At 38.8% G+C, this 13,283-nt stretch overlaps 1 protein-coding gene across 2 annotated transcripts in view; it reads left to right on the top strand.

Moving 5' to 3' along the window:
• The window catches only part of Ziz (dedicator of cytokinesis protein Ziz), a 63,198-nt gene that overhangs the window by 5,664 nt on the left and 44,251 nt on the right, over window positions 1-13,283 (top strand). For both annotated transcript variants that reach the window (XM_034972738.2, XM_069503811.1), the window contains 18 exons: window positions 127-298; window positions 689-896; window positions 1,229-1,532; window positions 2,243-2,460; window positions 2,845-3,035; window positions 4,428-4,672; window positions 5,190-5,389; window positions 5,867-5,987; window positions 6,405-6,677; window positions 7,176-7,292; window positions 7,864-8,046; window positions 8,579-8,716; window positions 8,982-9,177; window positions 9,879-9,949; window positions 10,393-10,552; window positions 11,505-11,744; window positions 12,348-12,465; window positions 13,128-13,271. In XM_034972738.2, coding sequence (XP_034828629.1) covers window positions 127-298; window positions 689-896; window positions 1,229-1,532; window positions 2,243-2,460; window positions 2,845-3,035; window positions 4,428-4,672; window positions 5,190-5,389; window positions 5,867-5,987; window positions 6,405-6,677; window positions 7,176-7,292; window positions 7,864-8,046; window positions 8,579-8,716; window positions 8,982-9,177; window positions 9,879-9,949; window positions 10,393-10,552; window positions 11,505-11,744; window positions 12,348-12,465; window positions 13,128-13,271 — 3,299 coding nt within the window. The remainder of the gene's footprint in view (window positions 1-126; window positions 299-688; window positions 897-1,228; window positions 1,533-2,242; window positions 2,461-2,844; window positions 3,036-4,427; window positions 4,673-5,189; window positions 5,390-5,866; window positions 5,988-6,404; window positions 6,678-7,175; window positions 7,293-7,863; window positions 8,047-8,578; window positions 8,717-8,981; window positions 9,178-9,878; window positions 9,950-10,392; window positions 10,553-11,504; window positions 11,745-12,347; window positions 12,466-13,127; window positions 13,272-13,283) is intronic.

Here is a 13,283-nt window from a genome sequence, read left to right as displayed (position 1 = left end):
GACTCTTTTTTTATTTCAGTGCATAGGAATAAGTATTAAGGTATTCAACATCCAAAATGTGTCTCAACACCGCTTTCGGGATGCATATTTAAGAATACAAAAATAAAATATTTATTGAAATTTCAGAATCCAAAACGCGGGAGATTTTGTTTCGAGCTGCGAATGTCAGGCAACAAAGGTTACACGTTTGCGACAGACACTGAGGAAGAGATGAATGATTGGATCAATGCATTCAATGCAGCACTTAAAAAGAACCAGGACCAAGAATCTCACCAGGTTGAAGAAGTGCTGGATAAAGGTGTGTCCTAGTTCACTATACAGGTTGTTATATAAAACTTTGTATATAACTAGTATACCTACTCGTATCTGACTGATAATTTTATCAATGTAAATCTTTTCAGTACCTATATGCACCTCCTGTTTAAATAAATGCACTGCAATATTCTCATGTCGTGAAATGTCAGATTAGCTAAACACTTGTGTAGGAGTATTTCTCAATCTCATATTGTATTATTATGCCGTCATAAAAATCCAATATGGCGTATATTTCGTAACAAACAAAAATTGCGAAAGGCCTCCTTGTTTCGTGCCACCAACTATCCTAAAATAGGTTCAGCTTATTTAAGGTCACGTCAGGTCAGGGTGAAGTTTACTGTCGGAATACAGTTATTTTATCTTGTTTATTCAGATACGGATATATCTCTAACAGCAGAGCCTCCGCCCCCTACATACGGCACACTGAAGGGCCTGGAACACAGTATGAACCCACTCCTATTGCGGTACTCTAGGGAAACCGACCTGTCTATTGCGGCGGCCCGTAACGAGTGCCGCTCTAATATATTCACTTTACCTTACAAAAGAACACCATCGCCTGAGCCACAGTTGGAACCTTTCAAGTACGTATTGTAATCTTGTGCTTTTAATCGTCAAGTAAATCCACCACTGGTTTAGAATGTGTGTGTGTCATGTAAAGTAATCGCAGTCCCGTGAATTGCTGGAGTGAACTACGAGTCATATAGTCCATACAAAATGACTCCTCACGCGCTATTTTAACTCTATGGGTCAACTGTCGTCAAAAGTACGGTTTACCTTTAAAATAAGGACTAAAATCGGACTTTTGATATGAAATTTGACACAAAAAATTAAAATGGTGCGTGAGGAGTTAAATTTTACGCGTTATAACCATGCTTTAAATGACAAGCACACACCAATGACATTTTTTTTACAGAGAACATTTTGGCCAAAGAATCTTGCTCAAATGCGAAAGCTTAAAGTTTAGGTTACAAGCGCCCATCGACGGCGATAAGGAGCTCCTATGTCAAGTCGAGCCGTACTTCACTAGCATTGCACTATACGACGCGAGGAGCGGCCGCAAGCTCACGGAGAACTTCCATTTTGATTTAAACCATCCCGCAGTGAGGGATCTAGTCAAAGAAAACGAATGCACAAAGTCATTAGTAGAAAATTTTAGCTACGACGTTAAGTTAGATGTTAAACAAATTCCGGATGAGTGGTTCAAATCAAAACGACAGGTAACATTATAATATAATAAATAATTAATTAATTAGAACGTAACTATTTTATTTAGCACAGAATGCGCTGCGGGAATCGAAATTTCCCATACTAAAAATAGGATTTCGGCAGCATCTGTTTTTTAAAAATCCAGATCCAAGTTAACCCTTGACTGTAATCGCAACTGTTGGTAAGTGATGATGTAGTGTAAGATAGAGAACGAATTAAGATGAAGAAGCGAGCTTTCAGTATCTACTAAAATAATCGTACTGTGTGGTTGTACCTGTAATGAGCGATCAGCTCATTATAATAAAGATTTCTTATAAAATATCTTTATTCCTCAGATAAAGATTATTTGTCAATTAATTAATCAGCCCTTAAAAAGAAAAGAAACTTCTTGTCACAGAAACACGGCGACGGCTATGTGTGACGTTTAAGACGTTATAGTCGCAAACTTACAATGACACCGTGGCACAAAAAAAAACTTTTGAATATCTTAACGGCGATTACACACTCATCCGATCCGAGTGCGTGAAAATACGTTCCTTTTTGTTTTGTATGGTAAGCTTATGACATAAATAATTGCTGGTATTCTCACGGATGACGGATAGAACTCGGATGACGGAAATGCAGTGCGTAATCGCCGTAAGTGTTGGGCATGGTGAGTGGCTTATTTCTGTATCGAAAGGATGTGATTTGATTGTATTTAATATATTTTGTAATGTTTCAGGTAGTGATGTCGGTAAACAATCCGCATCCCGATTTATTTTTAGTAGTAAAAATCGACAAAATCTTGCAAGGTCACGTGAGTCAGGTGCTCGAGCCGTATATGAAAGCTACTAAGGATCCTCGATTAGGACTCAAAGTTCATAAAACGGTCCAATCTTACGCCAATCGGGTCGGAAACTATAGGATGCCTTTTGCTTGGGCTGCAAAACCTCTATTTAAGTATGTTATGATCTATAACTTTAATAGTTTTCTTTAAACGATTATATAATAAGTCTAGTTCTTAATAATAAGTCTAAGATTTGTCTCCGGTACCTACGTTTATATAATTCAGGTCAATTAGGTATATAGGTAATCCGGTAATTCAATGTGTATTTTTAAATGGTATTAATGGCAAAACATTTAATCATTTATTCATTCGGATGCCTTTAGGATTTAGCTTAACAAATGATTGATATTAAGTATATAGACTCCGTCATCGTAGCTATTGCAAAAAACATCTTGGTTCCCCGAATCGGGGTACTTATTCGGGTACCCGAATATAAGAAACGACTAAGTAATCGCTCCTAATTTCGAATTTGTATGTTTGTTTTGTTTTGCTTACAGAATGTATAGCAATGATTTGGATACCACTCCCGAATTTCCTGCAATCTACCGCCAGGAGCCGAACAAAATGTCTGATGAAGACTTACTAAAAATACTCTCTGACTATCGAAAACCTGAAAAACTCGCCAAGTTAGCTGTGATACCGGGATGGCTCAGCATCAATATACAACAGAGTGTGGAACAAATACCTAGTATGTATATACCATAGATTAGAAACTTATATTTTTCGAACTTTTACAAGAACTTTTGCATAGTCACGGCAAATCTAGTACATATAGATGTTCTATTTCACGATGACCGCTCGGCCTTGATTGTAGTAGTGAGTGTACTGATAAGCGTTAACGCCTTTGTGTGCGTAACGACCACGTCGTGGTCGAAACTGAGCGCCTCACACACTATAACAATGTGTACGTGTGCACTCACCCAAACATAGCCAAACAGTTTTCGTGAAATAGAACATCTACTTGTATATAGTAAGACCAGAATCTCATGGCAATTTGGTATAATCACGAAATTTATGTACATATAAAATTATGGATGAATAGCAAATAATAACATTAATATGCATTAACTTGCACTAACATTATTAGAACATAAGGATTCCTCCTACTTAAAGAGGAAACCCTATTAGCTCGTTTATCCGGTACATGCATCTGTCTTAAGAAATTTTTGCTGATTATGTCAATACTTTTCTGTTTTATATTTAATTCTTTTACTTTAAAATTATTGTTTCTGGTTAAGTAAAAAACAATTTTCAACATCAGTTCTCACTCCTATGGGACTCGATTTGTTCTGAAACCTCCCTAAGGATTATGGGAATGATAGATGTTGAGTGAGATAACTAGTTTGAGCATTAAAATCAAAGCCAAAGTCAAATGATTTATTCAAAATAGGTAGCATGTTACTCTTATTGACTGTCAAAATAAATAAATAAATTACGTAAACATGCGTCAAAATCTTTACACCGGTTTTGGTTCTAACCAAAACCGTTATCATTATCATGTGAGATCTTCTTTAATATCTATATTAAAGAAGATCTCACATGATAATGATAACGATATTCCCATTTATTCATCTATGAAATACGGCACGTACGATGTGTTCTGCGATGCGATTATAATATTAAAAATCCTTACCTACTATAACAATATAAATGCAAAAGTGTGCCTGTCTTCTGTCTGCTAGCTTTTCACGACCCCTCCGTTTAACCAACATTGACGTAACGGAAGATAGCTAGCATCCCAGGGACAGACATAGGCTAAAGTTAGGCTTTTTGGCCCGGAAAATCACAAAGTTCCCATGGGATTTTTAAAAAACCTAAATCCACATGAATGCAGTCACGGGTATCACATTTGGTAGATATAGCACAGAGCTTCAATCTCGGAGACGGATATAGACACTACTTTTGATATCGGAAAATCAAAGAGTTCCCACGAGTTTTTTATGAAACTTGAATCCACGCGGCCGCAGATCTTGAAATCGCGTGCATTTACTAACATTGTAAATGGGAAAGTGTATCTCTCGGTTACCTTTTCACGGTCCATCCGTTTAATTTATTTATTACATAGTTATATTGTTTTTAGATTGTATGACAAGCGCATACGCAGCATTAAAACCTTTTCCGCTACCACCTTCATCGCCGCTCACGTTAGAGCTAGCGACGTTAAACCAAGAAGCGGAGCAGCCGTATGCCGCGTACATCCACCATTTGTACGTTCGACCGCTGTCTTTGAGTTTCGAGTCGCAGAAAATGTTCGTCAGAGCGAGGAACATTGCTTGCTCGATAGAACTGAAGGAATCCGACATGGGCGATGTAAAGCCGTTACAGGTTAGATATTGACATAAATTATATTTATTACATACTATCAATACTTATAATAAATGTGATAATGTGTCTGTATGTCTCTCTGTCTGATAGCTTTTTACGGCCTAACCGTTTAACCCATTTTGATGATATTGATGACCTGGAGAGTGACATAAGCTACTTTTTATCCCAGAAAATCAAAGAGTTCCCGCGAGATTTTGAATAACGTAAATCCACGCGTACGAAGTCGTGGGCATCAGCTAGTTTATAATAAAGGTAGCTTGCATCCTGGAGTATAGTCTACTTTGTCTCGGGTTTCAAAAACCTGAATCCACATTGAAGGAGTAGCTGGCATCATCAACTTGAACAAGCTATCTCTGTAGCTTGCATCTCAGAGACGGACAAAATGCTACTTTAATCCCAGGAAATCAGAGTCCTTATAGGATTTTCAAAAACACTGTAGTCCATGTGGATGAAGTCGCAGGCATCATACAGTTACAAGTACAAAAATATAATTTTACTAGACTTTTTATGTTGCCAGGTTATATACGGGCGTATAGGAATGACGTCCCAGTACCGCTGTTCGGTTCTACACCACAACACAAACCCCAACTGGAGCGACGAGGCGAAGATCCGTCTACCAGCGACCATCACCCCGACTCATCACCTGTTGTTCACGTTTCACCACATCTCATGCGATCTCGCCAAAAAGAACGACACTAATGTAGAAACTTGTATAGGGTAAGTTTGACCTTTGACCTTTTTATATGTTAGGACTTAGGAGCATTTATCATGTAGGTTGTAATAACACTTAATCGATAAATAAGAAATTATTGTTTGTTCAGTTTGTTATAGAAATAAAAATATGAAGATTTTTGATTCAAATAATTTTTTACATGTACTTTTAAATCGTCAAATTCTTCTACCACTGGTTTGGAAGTCGGAATCCTGCCGAGTTCCGTAGTAGTTGCCAGTCAAATAACATTCATATACCTACTATACCGCGTAAGAACTAGAAACGGATTAAGGTTAGGTATAAAATAAATAAACTTCAATGCCCTTCTATGATCCACTTACCATTGGTGACATAACAGTCAAGCGCTGTTTATTCTATACCTGACATCTGGTAATTCTAATTCACTTCAGTGTCATCTAGAGTTGATTTAGAGGTCTATAAAGAAAAATATAATCAAAATTGTGTAAACTCGTTTGTTTTAGATATGCATGGGTCCCATTGTTGAAAAATGATAAATTCATAGACGAAATAGTCAACTTACCTATTGCTACTCATTTGCCATCTGGATATTTGTCAATTCAACCACTTGGACTCGGGAAAGGGGTAAGTTATTTTACTTGACACCAAACCGCTTGTTATAGTGTCCTTTCAATTCCATTAGATTACACTATATACAACATTACCGTATAGTGTCCAATTATCCATGTCATCACGATTGTTGTCTATTGTTGAGATTCATTGTTTTATGACTTTACTTCAAGTTGGTAACAAATTAAGAGTTTGACAGGCCTTTCTGTTTTGCATGACATTGTGGCTAGTTCTGTTGTAGGACCTACACCATCTTTAAACTAAACTAAATTGATAGGTCTAAATCTAATGCTAGCCTTACCTGCAAAACCTGTCATTTCAGTCTGACGATTAAGTACAACAGAATAAGCTACATTGTGAAAAGTACGGTGCTCATTTTAATCCTCTTTTAACTTTTTATAACATTCATAACCTCATTTTATTTCCTTACAGAATACGGGTCCAGAAGTGGTATGGGTGGAAGGCGAAAAGCCTTTATTTCGATGTCAACTGGTCCTCGATTCGACGGTCGCAACCCGGGATATGCACTTACATAACCTATTCGCCCAAATCGAGAGGCTCATCAAAACCAGCTCGCCCCCCACCTCGCCCAGCCCGCCGCCATGGCATGACGTGTGTAACGCCCTCAAGGCCGCACATGCCATCAACTTGAGTTCGCTTGTGGCATTCCTTCCTACGATATTCAATCAGCTCTTTGATCTCATGGTGAGTTTCTATTCTTCTCTACTTGTGTTTTATTTTTCTTGTGCGCGCATTGCGCAAACATACTCATAACTTATCCGCCCAAATCGACTGGCTCATCAAAACCAGCTTGCCCCCGTTTTGTCGCCAGCCTCTGTGGCTGTACTTTATCCACGAGATAAGTTAATATATGGCTTTCGCTGTTACGTAATACAAATAACAAAGACAAAAAGTCAGTGGGCGTTAACCATTTTGAGTGACCAACCAATAACAAACGAGCTATGTTTTCCGTACTAACTTTTTCCGTGGATAGAGTAGTACGTAAAATATAAGGTCGGTTATGATTGCGTCGCTTCATACTGCAGCAATATGCATTCAGCCTTATCCGAGTTTTAGGCGGAAGAAGCTGAGGAATATTGTTAACGACATTCACTCAATAAATCGCAGATTTACTAAAATCAATTACTATTCTTTTTTCTGATTACTAGATTTGACCTATCATTTATGAAAGTTTTTTTTCAGACAATCGAAAAAGGTTACACGCAGGATATGGGATTTCAAGTGGTGAAATTAATCGTGCATTTTGTGCACTTAATACATGATTACGGGAGGAAGGACCTACTTGACAGCTATGTCAAGGTAAGTAAACCTTGTGGCTTAGTACCAAACTTTTACAGCTAACTACAGTGTCATGATCGCAATCACATCTGGTTGGCTAACACTCTTATAACTAGTGGTTTGCCACTTCCCGATAGTTTCACAATGTTAACAGCGCCATCTATTAACATTATTGTAAAGTTATGTTAAAAATACTGATTAAAAATAAAATAATATCGTTTCTTTATAATATTTATCTAATTTTAGTATTTGTTGCTCAAGTGCAGGATATAAACGAAATTATTCACAAGTTTCAGTTTCTAATTGTGTTCGTTTTTTACATACAGCATCGAATTCAATCTCCACTTTAAAGCCCCCATTTCGTATGGGAGCTCCCCTTTATATTTTTTATGCAATAGGCTGAAGGCCAGTTTACATAATATTGTGTTTAATTTGAAGTAATTACGTTCAGTAATTCAGAAGTTTCGACGGACGGACAAGTGCAATTTGACTTAAGTAGACTCAGAGACCTTGTTTCGCTCGGTCAATAATCATGTGAAAAAAAATATTGGTCCTTCCGTCTGAATAATGTTGTCAATTTATTGCTGTGTAGTACGTGTTCAGCTGTGTGGATTTGAAGCTGCACTGTGTGCTGACGGCTCCACTGCACCAGTTCTTGGCGCTGAGCCAGCAGGACTTCCTATTGAGCCACAAGTTCATGCAGTACTCCGGCTTCTTCTTCGACATCATCGTCAAGAGCATGGCCCAGTACTTGATCAACACTGGCCGTATTAAGGTCAGTTTTATTTGTATTCTTTATTGTGTCATCGTCATCAACCGGTTAAACGTCCACTGCTGACATTAGGTCTCTTAGGGACTTCACACGCCATTGGTTTGCATCCCCTGGATTCAGCGGCTCCCTGCGACTCGTTTGATGCCGTCAGTCTACCTTTAACACTGCGCTTTCCGGTGCGAGGTCGCCATTCCAGTACCTTAGGACCCCAACGAATGTCATTTCTTCAAATTATGTGCCCCGCCTATTGCCACATCAGTTTCGCAACCCATTGAGCTATGTCGGTTACTGTGGTTCTTCTATGGATCTCCTCATTTCTGACTTGGTCACTTAGGGGGACTCCAAGCATAACTCTATCGCTGAGTGACTCTGAGCGTTCTTATGACGCCCTTAGTTAGCGATTAGTTGTTTTGACTCCGAATTTCATCACTGGCAACACGCACTGTGAAGACTTTAGTCTTTGCATATAAAAACTTAGTATTAGAATAATGGAGTGTGAGTTATTTCCTGTCACAATTTTCTCATAATATTTCAGATGTCTCGGAATGAGAGGTTTCATAGCGACCTCATGGAAAACATTGACAAATTGGTCACTGCAGTCGAGCCCTCGTATATATTGCAGCAGCCAATGCAAACGCATATTTTCAACAGAAACCTTGCTGTATTCCTTAAAGTGAGTTATGTTTATGATATGTCAAATATACAGCGTGTTTTTTAACTTAAGCACTATGGGAAAATCCGAAACCATAGGAAGTACAGGGAAATTGCCTCCTGTTTGGGGGGGAATAGAATAGAAACTTGTCTTCAAGTAATCTATCTATTCACATTGGGATAGTCAGTGAAACAGCCTTTTTTTCTCGTTATTTATTTAACTATAAGCCAAAAATAATAATAACTAAATCATTCAACAGTAATTTTTTTTTTTAAATCTCTTTCAGTCTTGCCTTTCATTTATGGACAGAGGTTTTATATTTCGTCAAGTAAAGAAATATTTGGAAAAGTTCAAGACATGCGATCCGAAAGCGTTGTTCGATTTCAAATTCACGTTCCTACAAACGATTTGTTCACACGAGCACTATGTTCCTTTCAACTTGCCGCTGCAGGCTAACAAATTAGCCAAAGATTCTGATGAAGGTAAGGATTAGACCCAAAGAGATCTATAGGGCGTACTTTAACTCTGTTAAAGAGAGACAGACAAAGTTAAAACGAGACAGAGTTATTTGTGTGACATAAATCTGTCTCGTTTTAACTCTGAGAAATCTCAAAATATGTTCTATAAATCTCAGCCTAAGTTGTGGTTTTTATGGTAGTAGACGAGGCGCGGGCACCGCTTTGTTAACTGTCAATGAAAGATAATACAGGGTGTAACCAGAACGCTAGCAAAACTTAACGTTATTGTTATACTACCTAAACACAATCCAATACCAATAATCATTTGCCTCATTTTGTAGTTTTAGTATTTTTCAAACCCGCAACATATTATAGCGTGCAAAACTCGGATCAATGCCCCGCCTACGACGCGGCATTGACTCCGAGTGGCCTAATTGTACGTTCGTTGGTAGATTCGTTGACTTTGAGCGTCATGCAGATGTTTTATTTTTTTATATATGCTTTTCGCTTTTTTTGTGATATCATCAGTAATCATCAGTTCTATCACCTGTCTTCGTTTTTGCCGACGTTTTGGTTACAACCTGTATGTGTATTGAACAAACGCCGTAAAAACGTTGAGGGAATGCGAGACCGCGTCACGTCTCTGCCACTCGTCATTTCTCTATAATCGCTCCTAATGAATTCTCAACAATTGCATATTAATTTCTCTGATTTGTTCTAAACAGAGCCTATGAAGTTAAGACTGACTGAAGAATTTATAATGAGGCATTTTCTTGCTGGAATTCTGCTTAAGCAGGTAAGGAATTAGATTATTATTTGAATGAGAAAACGCGCGAGACGTCTTGCCGTGCGGGCACGTTTTGCATGGTTTTTAATTAAATTTTAATAAAGGATGTCCCTTTTTGAGACGGCGGTTGTTATAAAACAAGACCGCGCTGTGATCTCTTCGATCTCCATTTTGAGACATTATGCTGAGCTATACACCCATTCGGGGTAGTGCCATAGATGAAAATGTTACAATAATTGTATGCTTTGTATTTATCTGTGACACCAATAAGAAGTAAATGCTTTTTCTTTCTTTCTTTCTAAACCAATCGCCCAAATACAGAAGTCTTAGTTTGGGGTGAACCACTATATAATATTATTTATTTTGCCTTTTCACTGATCCGTTTTTCTTTTAGACTGTTTTGCCTTGAAATCCTTGTTGTAATATTTGGTTCGATTTTAATTGCAACATAGGTAGAACAATCACTACGCGAAGCGCCTCAGAAGCGTCGCTGCGCGCTGGGCGTGCTGCGGAATTTGCTCACGAAGCACGAACACGACGACCGATACCGCACCAAACAAACGCGTGCGCGACTCGCTCAGCTATATGCGCCCTGGCTTAATATTGTACTAGGTGAGTGCCCTTCTTTAAAGCTGGATCTATAACGCCTAAAATTTAACTCCTCCCGCGCCATTTTAACTTTATGCGTAAAATTTCATGTCAAAAGTGCGATTTTAGCACGATTTTAGTCCTTATTTCAAAGGTGAACTGCGGGGCGATTGTCTAAAACCTGCATCAATCATTATTACAATCTCAATTGTTCTGATTGGCTGAATTTGTGCGATTCTTGTTGCAACAATGCATTGTAGCCAATAGTGAGCGAGCGTTAACCAATCAGAGATGATTGCGATCGTGACATTGTAGCTGTCAAACAACCGCGGTAGAGCCACTGTACTTTTGACACGACAGTTGACCCATAGAGTTAAAATAGCGCGTGAGGAGTCATTTATTACGGACACACAGGTCGACTTTCTCTGCATGACGAAAGTAGGAGGCTGACATTACATTATAAATATTACCAGTTTGAGAATTTGACATGTGGCATGAACAGTAATAATAAAAAGCTGTGATACATAGTGGTTAACACTCCTCTTTTCGGGTGTTCACCAAGTGGAGAGTCTACAAACGCCTTGATGCGAGGTATCCTATCCTATCCTAGCGCTTTGTAACCTATCGGTTCTTCGAACTGTGTGCTCCCCCTCCCCCATCTGATATCGATCTCCTCATTTCTGACTTGATCATGTAGAGAAACTCCGAGCATACTGGTAGTTCTCTCTGTCGCTGAGTGACTCCAAGCTTTCTTCGTCTATCGGTTTTTCGATTCACTTCCGTTTGCATTCTGCGAAATGTATGTGATCTTAAAATTGCAACTATCTAGGATAGATATTTTACCTGTGCTTCCATTCGTAATCTTTTCATCATCAATTTTGTAAAATGAATATTTGCAGAAAACTTGTCGTGAGTTAACACTAATACAGGTTTTTAAGGGCTTTAGCACTATTATAGAAGGTTACTACAATTTCAGATAACGCACATCGCCTAGTAACTAAAACGCTCGCCAGTCCAGTACTAGAGAACGGATACGATAAAGTGGACGGCGATGCGACCACGAATGCCGCACTAAACAGCACGCAGAAAGACGTTGCATCCGCCAGTAGCACACCGCGCAGGAACAGACTAACTTTACACTTCGACCAGACGCCAATAAGAAACTCTGCACACTTTAAAGAACCTCCAAATGTCACGAACAACATGTACGGAAAAGGTAAGGTCCTTTTCACAAAGTTTTGGATGCGGGCAATATTAATAGAATGTTTGAATGTAGTAATATCTACTCATATTACCGTAGGTTGATATAGATAATTGAATACGGCGATCTCATTCGAAAAGTAATCGCCTCCCTATGCCAACAAATGGTGGATATTATCACTTTTAAAACTTCTGACTGACATACTTTTAATACCAAAGTAATCTATTCGGAATAGATTTTTTTTTGCAATCGACTAAAATAAGGGGATAATGGGGCCGATTCTCTTGTACACAATCTCTAAACTAAACTAAAATGACACGTCTAAATCTATTGCTATCCCTGTCGTAATGTTGCTTGTGGAAAGGGGTAGCACTAGATTTAGACCTGTTAATTTAGTTTAGTTTAGAGATTGTGTACAAGAGAATTAGCCCCATTGTATCTTGTTATTTCCGATAAATGATTGTTCGTAATCTTTATTTTGAATTGGATTATTTTCGGTGGTGTAATTATGTTTCACAACAGTCATGTTCCTCCCGTTTTAAATTGTTTTTTATGTATTTGTGTGTGATTGACTTGACGTGGTGGTAGTGGTGGCTTCAATGACACTTATGTTTGTAGATAACGCAAATAGCATGTCGCAAAGCTCGCTAGAATCTGTGTCGACGATGTCGGGCGGCGACTCGTTACCGCGGAACACTCGGTTAGATATGAGCGAGATCGGTGACCAAGTCAACAGGTAAACACTGTTTTTGAATCATTTTTAGTGTCTGACCAACTTCTGGCCATCATCAGCCATAAAAAACACCTTCAGCCAAAAATGTTAGAGAGTGTCTCTCTATTTGCGGCATTTGATGGCTTAACCGCTGAACCGATCATGATGAAATTTTGAATCTAGGCTACTTTTTATCCCACAAAAAATATCTGCAAAAGGAAAACTGGAAAAAAGTTATACGGTCGTGAGACACGGTACAGAAGCCGAAACTCTGTCTCGCCACTTAAATATACCTATATCAAAATGCGCTATCCACCCAAAGCGGCACGTTCCGAGTTCGTGAGTTAATTCGTTGTTTCACTTTTTTCCGTTTAGTGCCCAAATACAAACAAAGAGGGCACGGGTCACGAGTGCGCCTAGTTTAAACACTATCAAGTGCGTCTCGATTGGTTTTTATGAAACGCGTCTCATTACGAATAAACTACACTCACCGCGCCCGCTTTCTTAATCCGTCGCAAGTCAATACGTCCGTTATTAAAAAAATACGCTTGAAACACAAATTAGACATACGTTAAAAATTGCGGGTAGTACTTAATTTAGAATGTTCTTTTACTTTTCTCTGTTAGTACTGTGGTCTTGTGTATGTCACTAACAATGTTTGTACTGTGATGTGCGGTGTCGTCCAGATTCGGTGTGATGTCCGCGGAGGAGGTGCGCGACGTGCTGCTGAGCTTCCTATTCGTGCTGAAGTACCTGCACGAGGACCGCCTCGTGGCCTGGTGGCGCACGCACTCGCAGGCGCAACAACACGCATTCTTTCATGTTCTAGAGTAAGTGTGCCG

This window comes from Maniola hyperantus, chromosome 1, assembly GCF_902806685.2.
Source record: "Maniola hyperantus chromosome 1, iAphHyp1.2, whole genome shotgun sequence".
NCBI lineage: Eukaryota > Metazoa > Arthropoda > Insecta > Lepidoptera > Nymphalidae > Maniola > Maniola hyperantus.
Note: the sequence above shows the minus strand (reverse complement) of the source record. Positions and strands in the feature narration are given on the sequence as shown.